This window comes from Stegostoma tigrinum, chromosome 27, assembly GCF_030684315.1.
Source record: "Stegostoma tigrinum isolate sSteTig4 chromosome 27, sSteTig4.hap1, whole genome shotgun sequence".
NCBI lineage: Eukaryota > Metazoa > Chordata > Chondrichthyes > Orectolobiformes > Stegostomatidae > Stegostoma > Stegostoma tigrinum.
In genome coordinates this window covers 47,140,041-47,155,209 of record NC_081380.1, presented here as the reverse complement: position 1 = coordinate 47,155,209, position 15,169 = coordinate 47,140,041, and the positions used below count along the sequence as shown (strand labels likewise).

Below are 15,169 nucleotides of genomic sequence, written 5' to 3'. Positions count from 1 at the left end.
GTTGCATATTATTTCTATCCAAATAAACATCCAATGCCTCTTGAATACCTCAGTTGAATTGGCCTCTAGCATATTTTCCAGACAGTGAATAGTTGGAGCGTGAAATACTATGTGAAAATGATTTCTTTCACATCACTTTAAATCTATGCCCTCTCATTCTTGTTCTTAAAGCAGGAACAGATTTTCCCCATCCACCACATCTAGCCTGCTTATAGTGCCCACCTCAAAAAAATCTCTTCTATCCAGTCTTCAATCTATCCTTATAACTCAAGTTTCTCATCCTGGGAACCATTCCTGTAAATCACTTATGCCCTCCAATGCATTCACATCTCTCCTATAACATGGCATGCACAACTGTACACAATACTCCATGTGTGGCCTAACAGGTGTTTTAAACATCATCGCCTTGCCCTTATATTCTATTAATTAGCCAAGGATACTGTATGCTTCATTAATTGCTTTCTTAACCAGTCCTGCATATATACCAAGATACCTCTGCTCTTACACCCCATATTTTATAAAAACTGAAAGAACTGCAGATGCTTTAAATCAGAAACAAAAACAGAAGTTGCTGGAAAAGCTCAGCAGGTCTGGCAGCATCTAAGAAGAAAAATCAGTTAACATTTCAGGTCTGGTGACCTTTTCTCAAAACTGACCCAAAATGTTAACTCTGATTTTTCTTCACAGATGCTGCCAGACCTGCTCAGCTTTTCCAGCAATTTGTTTTTATTCCCATATTTTATATTGTCTTTCAATGTTCTTCTGACCAAAGTGTATCACCTGATGCTTTTCTGTATTTAATTGTACCTGCCACCTACACCAACTTGTCAATCTCTTTTTGGAGCTCTACAACATTCTCCTCATAGTTCACAATTCTTGCAAGTTTTGCATCATCTGCAAATTATCTCCTGCACAATACCAACCCCTAGGCAACCTCACAACAAACCCTCCACCAGCTCGAATAATATCCATTGACCATTACTCTGTCTGATATTATTCAGGCAATTTTGTGTCAACTGTTGTTACTTTGTTTTAAAATCTGTGATCTGTAACCTTCTTCACAAGCCTGTCATGTGTTGTTTATGGGAAGCAGAGGGGAAATAGTTGACAGCATTCCAGTGCAGGCAACTCCAGACTGTGCCCAGTAATGCCGACATGCAGTAGGCCTTCATCATAAACTCCTTCATTTCCAACATCTGTCTCAGCTCTTGCAGGATACAGTCACCTCAATGAGTGCACTATAAACCATAAAGCAGAGAAAGGCTGGAGAGCAACATACAAAGTTAAAAGGGCTAACCTAGTTTGGAGAGGAGCATGCTCCCTTAAACTTTGGCTCCAAAGCTAGGCTGAGCAGTTGGCAGACGGGGAGGATTAGAGACGCAGCAGGTCATGCTCACTTCCCAATTTTCAGCTTCACAAATCAGTCAGGAACTGTCCAGTGAGCAGCTAAGGTGTATTGATGTGAAGGCTCCTTGTAGCCTTAGCCTGTGCTAAATTCACCAAGATCAGCTTGGACATTCCAGCTAACCTTAGGTGTTTATGAATTAATGGTGGGAGCAGGCTGCAGCCAAGGATCCTGCTTCCGATCTGCATCCAGGATCCCATACAAACAGGATCAAGTTTTAGTAAGATGATCACAGCAGAGAAATAGTAGAATAAAACTACTGACTCACAACAGAGAATAATCAGTAAATGAAGGACCAGACATCACCAACTGGTATGCACAGTGATCCCATCACACAGTGCCAAACTTAAATACCTCATTTCACTCATTGGTAATGAAGGAACATTCAATTCTATAGCACCTTTCACAATTGCAGAGCATCCCAATGTGTTTTATAGCCAATGAGGTCTGGTCACTGTTGTAACATAAGAAAAATGGCAGCCAATTTAAACCCAAGATAACAAGGTGTAGAGATGGATGAACACAGCAGGCCAAGCAGCAGAGAAGCAGGACTGTGTTCATCCATCTCTACACTTTGTTATCTCATTCTTCAGCATCTGCAGTTCCTACTATCCCTGAGCCAATTTAAACCCAGCCAGATTCCACACGCAATGAAATCAATGAACACATTTTGTTTTAAAATCACTAGTGGAGGGATAAGTAATGAAAAGAAAACTAGAGAGAATGCACCCATGCTCCAAATAATAACAATGGGATCTTTTAAATTCACAAACAAAAGCAGATGTGTATCAGTTAAACATCTCATCCAGGCGGCAGCACCAGGACAGTGTAGCACTGATCCTGGCAACTGCAAGGCACCAATATCAACCTTGACCTGGTGCTCGAATCTCCTGAGTGGAACTTAAACCAAGGCCTTTCTCATCGGGAAGCAAGGTTTCATGCTGCCCACTGATGGGCATGAAATTTGGTTCAGTTCCTGAGACACAGAACTACTGAACAACAAAGACATCAAATGCTAAATGCTCACACCAGAACCATTTTACCTAATTCAGTAATGTAGCAATTTGCAAGGAACTATAGCTGTTTCAAGTTCTGTACTTACATCTCATCCTGCAGGTCCTTTACCCGCAGTTGTATTACCTCAAGGAGCTTTTGGGTGGACTCTCGCAGTTCAACCACAGTCGGCAACAGAGTATCTTCTTTCTCTATAGTGGGAAGAGAAATATCAAACTGAGTAACAGCTGCTCAGAGCACCAAAACGAATGCTGCAGCCAAACCAATTTCCCTTTGATACACAACAGCAACAAACCCAGAAGGGAGAAAGGACTTGTTTCATCCTTTTTCTAATGCGCAGAACCTGCCAGTTTATTCACCCAATTAATATCTCAGTGAAAGTTTAACCACACTAACACCTCACCTGTTTTCTTGGGAGTTGTGGGCTCAACTCTTGTGAAGGCACCTTGACAGCTTTCAATATCAAGGGGAGCTGCTTTATTACATTCTGCAAAAAGCAAAGACAAAGACAGTGGTTACACAGCCACTTAGCTCTACACAATAAGCCACCATCAGCAAATCAGAACAGGCCACAGAGCGACAGTGGGAGACTGAAATGCAAGATTTTGAGGAGACCATTACAGAAGTGCAAAGTCAGTGAGGCAGGGGATTGAGAGAAGAAACCAGAGAATGGTACTGTAATAGCTGAGAACGTGAATCGAGGAGAGGGCCGAGTAGGGTTCATACGGGAACACCAGACGGAGGAAGTGGTGCAGTGAGAGGCGGGATGGATAGGATGGGTGTTGGTCGCATGGGAAATTCATGAACAATGAGAACGTGAATGATAAGAACTGGGATGGTACAGAGTTGGTTGGTAGAGGAACACAGGAGTTTCTAAAAAGCATCCAAAGACATTAGAATATTGTGGTGTATTCCAGTATATCAGTTCAGAAAATTTGCAAGACAGACATCAGAACTACTCCAAATCAAAACGAATTCAACAATTTCAAATCAGGAGGGTGGAGGGAGAATCATTCCCAGCCTATGCTCACACACCTTGTAATGATAATTACTTCTTTTACTACAAGTGAATTGTGTGTTTGTCAGACAAAAAGACGGTCACAATTTCATAGTGGACACTACAATCCACATAACTCCCAGTGCAGGCGTGGCACTGGGTTAGATAGAATAAAGTTTCTTTAACACTGTCCTCATTAAACACTCCCAGAAGAGATATAGTAAGAACTGATGAATACGTCTGTAGATACAATGGTGGCTGCTGCTTATTTGTGCCAGGATCTTACCTGGTGGATTCAGCATTGTTGACCTGATGGGAGCAAATGCACTCTGGTCACTCCTGATGTTGCACAGAGTCCCTTCATGATGTTCTGAACAGACCACAGGATAAAAAAGACAAATTTCAGCAATGCTGTAACCAAAAACAGTATGGTTCCATCTCAACACAACAAAACTGTTTTCAAATTATGGAGATGTTGCCTCATCATGGAATACACAGTTCCATCAATGCCCTCTGACATCTCACTCTGTTGCCATGCTCTATGTGAACCAAGGTTGATGAACACTGGAAAGCTATTTAACTAAAAAAAAGGGACACGGGTATCAATAAGACAAAAGTAGAATCCACAGGGGGAGAAAGAAAAGACAATTAAAAAGATCAAAACGCACCAGTAGGTGTGATCTACCAACCACCCAATAGCGGAAGGAGGTGGAGGAAGAAATGCACAGACAACGTTAGCAAATTGAATACGAGTAAAAACAAAATAATCATAACTTATTTCAACTACCCTGATATTAATTGGATAGAAGAGTTAGGTAAAAGGAATAAGGTCCCCTCAATTTGTAACCAGTGTCCAACCCACATGCATTAAAACCAATAAAAGCTAGATAAGCTATTGGATCTAGGAACAAGGGATGAACAAAAGCAATTACATTAATTAAAAGAAAACACAGGGGAATATCTGGGCAATAGTGTAGTGCTAATGTCAGTGCACTAGCAATCCAAGACTCCAGGCCACTGTTCTGGGAACATAGGTTTGAAACCCCACCCCCCTCCCGCAGGAGTGATAGTGAAATGTGAATTCAATCATTACAAAGAAACACTCTCAAAGAACACGTAATGATAATCATATAACCATCCTTCAGATTGACCCTTAAGAGTAGACAAGACATAGAATGATGAAATGGATAATGAAAGAGCTAACTTACAAGTACAAAAATAGAACGTATTGAATAAATTAAACAAACAGATTTAGAGAATTTAGGAAGACATGGCAGAAACATTACTACAAAGAGGAACAGTAAATAGCCTTTATTTAAAGTGGAGGGGGAGCAGAACAGGTCCACGTGGTTATGTCAGTCATCTCAACATCAATAGTGGAAAAATAAAATCTCTACCAAAGTTACAATAGCAGAACATTTAAAACAGGAAATAGAACCTGTGAAGTGAAATCTGTGCTGACAGGGGAAAATTTTGCATGAACATCCTGATTGATTTTTTTTTGAGCAGGCAACAGACTAGATAATACTCATGAAGTCGATGCAATTTATCTGGATTTCCAAAAAGCTTTCAGTAAGGTGTCCCATAATGGACTAATAGAAAGCCAAAAAATGTAGAGTTGTGTCATGTAGCTGGCTGAAGACACAAATTAGAGCAGGGAGGGGGAGAAAAAAAAAAACAGGTAAAAAGGAAAATGGTGGCAAAGCTGCATTGCTGATTAAAGAGGAAATTAACACAATAGGACAGGATAACAAGGCGTGGAGCTGGACGAACACAGCAGGCCAAGCAGCATCAGAAGAGCAGGGAGGCTGACATTTCAGGCCTGGACCCTTCATCAGAATGGGGGGAGTGGGAGAGGGTTCTGACATAAATAGGGAGAGGACGGAGGCGGATAGAGGAGAAGATAGGTAGAGAGGAGACAGACAGGTCAAAGAGGTTGGGATAGAGCCAGTAAAAGGTGAGTATAGGTGGGGACTCAGGGAGTGGATAGGTCAGTCCAGAGAGGACGGACAGGTCAAGGGAGCGGGATGAGGTTAGTAGGTAGGAGATGGGAATGGGGTTTGAGGTGGATGGAGGGGATAAGTGGGACGAAGGACAGGTTAGGGAGATGGGGACAAGCTAGGCTGGTTTTGGGATGCAGTAGGGGAAGGGGAGATTTTGAAGTCTGTGAAGTCCACATTGGTACCATTGGGCTGCACAGTTCCAAAGCACAATATGAGTTACTGTTTCTGCAACCTTCGGGTGGCATCATTATGGCACTGGAGGTGGCCCAGGATGGACATGTCGTCTAAGGAATGGGAGGGGGAGTTGAATTGGTTCGCGACCGAGAGGTGCAGTTGTTTATTGCAAACAGAGTGTCGGTGTTCCACAAAGCGGTCCCCAAGCCTCTACTTGGTTTCACCGATGTAGAGGAGGCCACAATGGGAACAGTGGGCATTCGCTTTGACAATGTGGAGTCTGTATGGGGAGAGTTGAGAAATACCAAGGGGCAAAAAACATTAGTGGGTGTCATATACAGACCCCCAAATTACCGTGATGTCAAGAATGGCATTAAAGGGAACATTGGTGATCATGGATGATTTAAATCTGCACATAGATTGGGTAAATCAAATTAGCCACAATGCCATAGAGAAGGATTCCTGAAATATATACGGGATGGTTTTCTTGACCAATATGTAGAGGAACCAATGAGAGCAGGCCATCTCACATTGGGTAGTGTGTAACGAGAAAGGAATCATTGCTAATCTAGCTGTGCGAGACCCCTTGGGGAAGAGCAACCATAACGTGATAGAATTTTTAAAATCAAGGTGGAGAGTGATTCAGAGACTAGGGTGTTGAACCTTAATAAAAGGATATGAGGCGTGACTTGGCGTTGATAGATTGGTGAGTGTTACTTAAAGGGATGACAGTGGATAGGCAATGGCAAACATTCAAGGAACACATGGAGGAACTGCAACAGCTGTTTATTCCTGTCTGTTGCAAAAGTAAAATGGGTAAGAGGGCCGATCCATGGCTTACAAAAGAAATGAGACAGCATCCAATCCAAGTCAGATACATTAGGGACATTCAAGCGAATCTTGGATAGGCACATAGATGATAGTAAAATGAAGGGTACGCAGGGTAGTTTGATTTTAGAGTAGGATAATAGGTTGGAAAAACAACATCGTGGGCCGAAGGGCCTGCACTGTTCTATAAGCATACAAATTGGTCAAGAAAAATAACAAATCTGAGGACCAACAACAGTTTAGAATTCAGCAAAGAAAGACCAAGGGATTGATTAAGAGGAAATTGGAGTACAAAATGAAGCTTGCAGGGAACATAAAGACTGACACTAAAAGTTTCTACAGTTCCACAAAAAGAAAGAAATTGGTAACAACAAACGTAGGTCCCCTTCCCAACACAAATGGGAGAATGCATAATAGGGGACAAAGAAATGGCTGAGAAAATGAATACATACTTTACTTCTGTCTTCACAAAAGACGACACAAATCAGATACCAGAATAGTCGGAGGAGGTAAGATTTACCGAGAGGGAAGAGCTGAGGGAGATCAATATTAGCAGAGAAATGGTGCTGGGAAAAATCATTGGGATTGAAGGCCAATAAATCTCCAGGGACTGATAATCTACATCCCAGAGTATTTAAGGAAGTAATTCTGGGAATAGTGGATGCATTGATGATCATATTCCAGGATTTTATAGACTCTGGAACAGTCCCTGCAGATTGGAGGGTAGCTAATGTCACTCCAATATTCAAAAAGGGAGGTAGAGAGAAAACAGGGAATTATAGACTGGTGAATGGGGAAAATCCTCAATCCATTGTCAAGGATTTTATAGCAGAGCATTTGAAAAGCAGTGGCAGGATCAGACAGTGTTAGCATGGATTTATGAAGGAGAAATCATGCTTGACAAATCTGGTGGAATTCTATGAAGATGTAACCAGTAGAGTTGAGAAGAGGGAGCCAGTCAATGTAGTATATTTGGACTTTCAGAAAGTGTTTGATAAAGTTCCACATAAGAGATTAATGTGCAAGATTAAAGCTCATGGGATTGAGGGAAGTGTATAGGAAAATGGTTGGCAGAGAGGAAACAAAGAACAGGAATTAATGGATTCTTTCCAAATTGGCAGGTAGTAACAAGTGGTGTGCCACAGGGATTGGTGCTAGGACCCTAGCTATTCACAATATATACCAATGATTTGGACGAAGGGAACAAAATCGAACAACTCCAAGTTTGCAGATGATACCATGTTGGTTGGGAGGGTGAACTGTGACAAGGATACAGAGATCCTTCAGTATTATCTCAGCAGGTTAGGTGAGTGATCAGATCAATGGCAGATACGGTATAATTTGGATAAATGTGAGGTTATTCACTTTAGAAGCAATAAACAAGGTAGATAGATTGCTACCTGAATGGCTGTACACTCCCCTCTCCCAGTTTAAAGTGGATGACTTTATTGGCAGAATGGATTGCTGGGGACAGATAGTCTCTACTGAGGAGACAGCACAATTGATTAAACCTTTCACCACTTTACTGATGATCAAGAATAGACTGATGGGGCAGTAATTGATCGGGTTGGATTTGTCCTGCTTTGTGTGCACAGGACAAACACCTGGGCAGTTTTCCACATTGTCAGGTGATACCAGTGTTGCAGCTGTACTGGAATAGCTGTATTTGGTTAGGGCAATAGCAAGTTCTAGAGCACAAATCTTCAGTACTGCTGCCGGAATATTGTTAGTGCCCATAGCCTTTGCAGTATCCATTTCTAGATAATGTAGAGTGAATCGAATTGGCTGAAGATTGTCACAAATACTTCAGCTTTATCTTTTGCACTGATGTGTTGGGCTCTTCCATCATGGAGGATAGGAATATTTATGGAGTCTCGGCCTCCAGTGAGTTGCTTAATTATCCTTCACCATTCACAATAGAATGTGGCAGGACTGTCAAACTTAAATACAATCTATTGGTTGTGGAATCACTTTGCTCCATCTATCACTAGCTGTATACGGTATTTGGCACAAAGAGTGGCAGCAGACAAAAGTTCCCTGTAAACTGACTTGATGATGCCAGGTATGTTTTATTGTATTCTGTGCATGGAGAGGAACAGAATTTAATTGTGAGCAAAATCCTGAAAAGGAGATCTTCACCCTGTCAGTCAAATCCAGAGGAACTATCAAACCCACTCTATACTCCACTTCTCACCCCGACCCATCGATTTACCTTCACTGGGTTTGGTACTTTCCTTTGCTGCCTCCTGTGTTTCAGTCGCAGGGGGTAGTTGCTTAGTCTTGGCAATGGCCACCAGACGATTCTTAAAAAAAACATATCACAGGAATATCAGGCAAGATACTGATTCTGGCCTGCTTCTGTACTGTAAGTATTGGAATTCTGGAACGTGTATGAGATGTTAACTTTGCCTGAGCTACAGGTCTGGGTGCTGCACTTCAGGAAGAATGTGAAGGCATTGGAGAGTGCACAGACAGGGTTTATGAGAACATTTCCGGGCCCTGCAACACTTCAGTAATTGTGAAATTGTTATTCTCCTTGAACATGTGCATTCCTGCCATCTGTTCTGTGAAAGCAAATTGAGGAGTTTTCACAGCATCTCTCTTTTCAGTAATACTGAAGTTCTAGATCACCAAGTGACACTTGTATTTATGTAACCATCTTTAACATTGTGAAGCACCAAGGCAGTTCACACTGGAACACAGCGTTTGACATGGGCCAACGCAGAGTGGTATTAGATAGGACAAGTCACTAAAGTCTGTCAGAGCTAGGTTTCAAGGAGCATCTTCAAAAGCGAGAGGGAGGTTTCTGCAGCAATTGCAGAGCTTAGGGCTCAGGCAGCTGAAAGTATGAGCAGCATGGAAATCAGGGATCCTGAAGAGGCCAGAATTGGAGATGCAGAGTTCTGTGGTTAATAAGGAGGGCGAAGTCAGAAACAGCAGAGGAATTTGACAACAGTACTGAGAGACTGGGACGTGATGTGCAGTGGTGAACAACAGAGATCAGTGCTGGGTCCTTTATGGTTTGTGACATTCATAAGTGATGTAGATAAGAAGGTTGGGGGTGAAGCAGAGCTTGTGGTAGTAATAATGAGGAAGTTTGCAGATGACACAGAGGAAGAAGGTGTTAAGTGTGGGAAGATACAAATGGATTGGTCAGACGACAGATCAGGGTTAATTTCCACAAGTGTGAGGTGACGGAAGAAGGGGCAAGGCAAGGGAGTACTCAATGAATGGCAGGACACAAGGAAGCTCAGAAGAACAGACGGATCTCAGGATGCTTGTCCATTAATCCTGGAAGATGGCAGGACAGACTAATCAGGTAGTTAAGGCAGCATATGGAAAGCTCGCCTTGATCAGTTGCGGTACAGATTGTAAGAGCAGGGAAGTTATGTTGGAGCTGTACAGGACTGGTTCAGCCATAGCTGGAGTTGTGCTTGCAGTTCTGGTCACCAGGAAGGATTTGATTGCACTGGGGAGGGGGTGCGGAGGAGATTCACCACCACCATTTGCTAGGACTGAACATTTCAGCTACAAAGACATGGATTTTTTTCTTTGGACCAGAGAAGACTTGGGGGTGGGCCTGATTGTGGTGTATAAGATTATAAGGCGCATGGAAAGTGAATAGAAAGCAACTGTTCCACTTGGTCAAGGGATCAATAACAAGGGGGTATAATTTGATGGTGAAAGGCCGACAGTTTAGAAGCGATTGGAGAAAAAAAGTTCTCCCAGAGGGTGATGGGGGTCTGAGATGCCTGGGAAGATAGATGAGGCAGGAAAGCTCACAACCCTTAAAAAGTACTTGAATGAGTACAGGAAGTGTCATAACATTTAAGCCTGTAAGCCTAGTGCAGAGAAATGGGACCAGTGGAGATAGTAGTGTATTTCTGGTGGTACACAGACTCGATGGATTTTCTATACTCTATGATTCTACGGATGAAAATTTTCGAAAATGGAGGTGTTTCTGGAGCAGGAATCACTGTTGGTGAGTGAACATAAGAGTGAAGGGTAAATTGGAACCAGTTGCGAGTTAGGACATTGACAGCAGAGCTTCACATGGAAAATAGATGGACCAGGAATCTGTGGGAAAAGTCAGTTCAAGGGGTAGCAGAGTCATGGATGAGATTTTCAGCAGATGAGCTGAGGCAGTGGGTGAGATGGACAGTGTTACAGTGGAGGAAGTAAGTGGTTCTGTTGATGGAGGGCAAGTCAATAATATCCAAATTCAAATGTTAAACATTGTCCAGAGATTCGCTGGGCAGTCATCAGCACAGTGATTCACTTTACAGTCTGGGTTATCAGGAACCCTGTGCATTGTGCCTCCAGGAAGGCAGAGCTTAGAGAAGAATCCAAGCAACAGGAGACCCACCTGCTGGCAGTTCTTCATAGTGACTCCAGTTGACTTGATGACATCTTGTATTTGATTCTTCAGGGCAGAGATCTCTATCGTGGCCTGGTTCATCTGCTGTCCCATTTCCAGCAACATCTCTCGCGCATCCTCCTTAACCATATCAAGATTTCTTTGGCACTCATCACACCGAGTCCTGATATTTTTGAGACAGACAGACACCTGTTTTACTCATGTACCAAATCAGGATTGCGGGCTTATCCACGTTCAGTCAATGCCAAATATAGGTCACCTCCCAAATGTCAGCGCATTGTTTTTAAAAGACCCTCCATTTCAGGTTTACTGATCTCCCCACTGCTGTCAGTATCTTGGCCCTTGGGGAAAAAAAACCATACAGATTGCCATCTTAAAACACAGTCAGTTGTAATCAATCTAATCCACAGTAAGGTTCGCTTTTCTTTTATAAACTGTTCATGGCTCTATCCCAACCTATTTTCGTAATAATTTTCAGCCCTATAACTCCTCTATCTGGCCTTAAAAATGCCTCCCAGCTATCACTCCATGCTGCCTGAACTTGGAAATGTTTCCTTTCCTTTAACGCATCCCAAAACGTGCATACAGGAACTCCTCAGTGAGACCCCTCACCCTTGCAATAAAGGTTTTACACAACAAGGTCCTATATAAATCATGCAAACAGCTGTTTACACCTTACTGTGGAACAGTGTTCGAATAAAACCCCAGAGGTCACTACCCGTTTGACCCCGTGCCTTAGTTGGCTGATTACTGTAATGCCTGACTCCATGCACAGGGAGAAACAAACATTGTCCTGGGAAAGCATAGGGTAAGGGAGTCTGCTCATTGGTTCACTCACCGCAGCTCCTCACATTGCAGGTTGCGTTCATGCAGGAGGTGGACTTGTTCACTGAGCTGCCCCTCCATCTCTATCAAGTGCTCACGGGACACCTTCAGCTCCTGCTCCATAAACTGGTTCAAGAGAACAGAGCAAAAAAAAAATAAAATTCAAGGGTTTACATTCCCTAGAAACCTCTAAGTAGCAAACACCTCTGCACACTGACTGCAGCAAGCCCAGTGATTTCACTGTCAAAGCCACACATTGTAGAATTGTGTTGTACCAACAACAAATAAAAGTGACAAACAATCTTCTCCAACCAGCCTGTCTCACATGGTCATGGTACATTAGGCATAATCTTACTGGCAGTCCTGCCCTATTCAAGGGGAAAGAACTCTTCCAGGAAAGGCAGGGTCAAAATATTCCTGGGCATAGACGATTGTGAGCTTTTTGGTGAGGCAGTGGGGGTTTGACAGATGGGGTACAAATGTAAAAAATTCTTCCCACATAACCAGACATAATCTAAGAGATCACTTTGGTCCTAATTTAGATCCTGAGGAATCAACCTTGTGTACAAGATGATTCTCAGGACACCATTCCTTTCCCAGCTGACTGGAATGTACTTCCAAGATACCTCAACTCACTGGGTGAAAATGAGTGTATCAAGTCCCTTCCTCATCGTTACTCTCAAATCTCAAAGGCAGTGCACAAATCAGAAAAGTGGAGGAATACTCCCCACTTGCCTTAATGGGTGTAGCCCCAACAATATTCGAAAAGTTTGACACCTTCCAGGGCCAAGCAGCCCACTCAATTGGCATTCCAGTCACCACCTTCAATATTCACCTTCTCAACCACCAATGCACTGTGGAAGTGGCAAGTACCATTTATCTAGATCCACTGCAGTGACTCACCGATACACCTTCAACAGCACCTTCTAAATCCACAACCACTACCATCCGGAACGACAAGGGCAGCAGGTGGTAACATCACTACCTGCAAGTTCCTATTCAAACCACTCAAGTCTCACTTAGAACTATGATGTCGTTCCTTCACTGTCACTGGGTCAAAATCTAGGAATATCCTCGCATGTACACCACACGCACCATCAATTAGAGATGGGTAATAAATTTTTGTTTTTATTCCTTCATGGGATGAGAGCATCTCTGGCTAGGCAGCATTTATTGCCCATCTCTAATTGCCAGAAGGCAGTTCAGAGTCAACCACATGCTGCGGGTCTGGAATCACATGGAGACCAGACTAGATAAGGATGGCAGTTTCCTTCCCTAAAAAGGACATCAGTGAACCAGATGTGTTTTTCCTGACAATCGACAATGGATTCACGGTCATCATTAGATTCTTAATTCCAGATATTTAATTCCACCATCTACCATGGCGGGATTTGAACCTGGGTCCCCAGAACGTTATCTGGGTCTCTGGATTAACAGTCCAGTGATAATACCACTGGGCCATTGCCTCCCCTTTTAACGCTGACAGCCGCACCCATGAACAAATAAAAAGTATTGCATTAATCAGCACATAATGTCCTTACAAACCCCTCTGTTGCTACTTTAGCAAATTCCATACAGACGAGGGAACAAACTAGTAGCCTTTCATATATGGCTGATCATCACACAAAGTATCAGGAACATATGATCACAGCACGCAGACCAATAGTGGTAATGTGGGAAAACTGGACCAGAGCTCCTGGTTTCACAGACTCAGCAAGCAAGACAAAACAGACTCTTTTGGCTGAGGCCTACCTACACAAAGAATGGTTCAGAGACTTGTCGCAGTCACACATTACAGGAGACCATTTGGGCTGTCGGGCCTGTGCTGTCTCTCAAAGAAATGCTAATGTTTGGTCCCAGAACTGTTTTGTATCCATTACCCATTCAGATTCTGAAAACTTCCCAGACGAATTGTCATCTCCTGTTGTTCTTTATGCCAAATGACTTTACATCTATTACCCATGGTTTTGACTCTTTTGCCAGAGGGAATAATTTTTCTCTCTATTCTTAAAATTGCTCATCTTACAAAATGTTTCAATTAATAAACTATTAAAAAATCTAAATATAATTTCACATCATCTTCAATGTAGCCACAATGTTCCAAAGCTCTTCACCCAAAGGGTGATGAGATACAGCTGGAAAGTGACCAGCGTAATTAACCATGAGATTTTCTGAAACCTTTGAAAGGAGAATGTAGGAGAGGGTAATGGAGAAGACAAAGTCAGTCAAAGAGGCTCAAAAGAGAGGAGGGGGGTTTCCAGGGTGTGATGTGGAGAGCAGTCTGCAATTATGCTGCAAATCAGTTGCGAGACCAGATGTCACAGAGTGCTTGGAGGCTGCAGGAGGCCACAATCAGAGACTGAAAGACAAGAATAGGGGATTTGGATAAATTCAGTGTACCATGGGAGCCAGGGTGGGTGGATATTAGGGATCTTGGAAGACAGGACAACAGAGCACAGCACCTAACAGCAATAAATCCATTTTGTTCAAGCTAGAGTTCAACACAGAACAAAGTCTAGTCTGTTAAGAATGCAGACAAGGATTTCAGGAACATTTTAAAAAGATGGGCAGAAAGGTGAGCCCAGAGCATTTATTGGCTCCAATCCAGGTGTCATGAACCTGTTCAGACTCTTGCACTTTGAGTTAGTTTTAACAAGTGGTGTTTGAAGAAGCCATGTATTCCTAAAAGCTCATCTGTGTCAATAATTGGAGCATAACCCAGTTTTGTGGGAGAAGCTCCAGAGATTCAGGCCATTGCTCTGGAGTACAGGCCAGAAGTAGGTCAGGCTAAAAATGACAGGAGTCCATCTTAAAGAGTATGGGTGTAGGAGAGGATGTGCTAATGCAAATCCAGTTACAGACTGATTAAATGCCCAGCAGCGCCTACTGATGTTTTGCAATCTTTTGTAATTTTAGTCAGATAAAAAGTATAATTTAGAAGCAGACACAAGACACCCAAACGGAATGGAAATCAGGAGAACGGGGTCATTGAAGCTGTAGCATCTAAATAAGGAATCATAGGGAGTGGTGCTCGGGTACAGAATCGGTACTACCCAGAACACTTGTAGGGGTGAGAAGGGGATAGGAGGAAAGCTCTTCATTGAATCATTTCCTTGGATGGAGAAGCCATTCTGTCAACTGAATCAATTCTAGCCCTCAGAACAACAGAGCAATGCAGTCAGTTTCAATCCCTTGCCCCATTCCCATACAAGTACTACTTTCAGCATCCATCATATGACCAGCCACCTGTTACTATAATAGTTCCACATCCATTTGAATTCTGGAATATTCAGGAACTCTGAACCATGGCTGAGCTCTCACCAGCTCCTCAAAACCCAGTAACACTCAGTGCTCTGATGATCAACAACAATTCCTCCCTCTAAACACTTGCTCTGCCATTGGACCAACTACATTAAAATATCTCCACATCCTACACATTCCTTCTTCAGGAGACACGCCATGGCTAGCTGGAAATGTTGAACCAACCACTTCCTAAAGGTAAACAGAGGGTTCACGCATGAACAAGTCTCACTGCCCAGCCCTAC

General features: G+C 42.8%; 1 protein-coding gene across 1 annotated transcript in view; it reads right to left on the bottom strand.

Annotated features, from left to right (window-relative positions):
* Positions 1-15,169, bottom strand: part of spag5 (sperm associated antigen 5) — a 54,162-nt gene that overhangs the window by 16,422 nt on the left and 22,571 nt on the right. Inside the window, exons 10-15 of the mRNA XM_059655489.1 lie at positions 11,638-11,750; positions 10,788-10,962; positions 8,634-8,724; positions 3,703-3,786; positions 2,823-2,906; positions 2,508-2,610 (exon numbers count right to left, since the gene is read on the bottom strand). Of these exons, the coding sequence (XP_059511472.1) occupies positions 2,508-2,610; positions 2,823-2,906; positions 3,703-3,786; positions 8,634-8,724; positions 10,788-10,962; positions 11,638-11,750 (650 nt within the window). The remainder of the gene's footprint in view (positions 1-2,507; positions 2,611-2,822; positions 2,907-3,702; positions 3,787-8,633; positions 8,725-10,787; positions 10,963-11,637; positions 11,751-15,169) is intronic.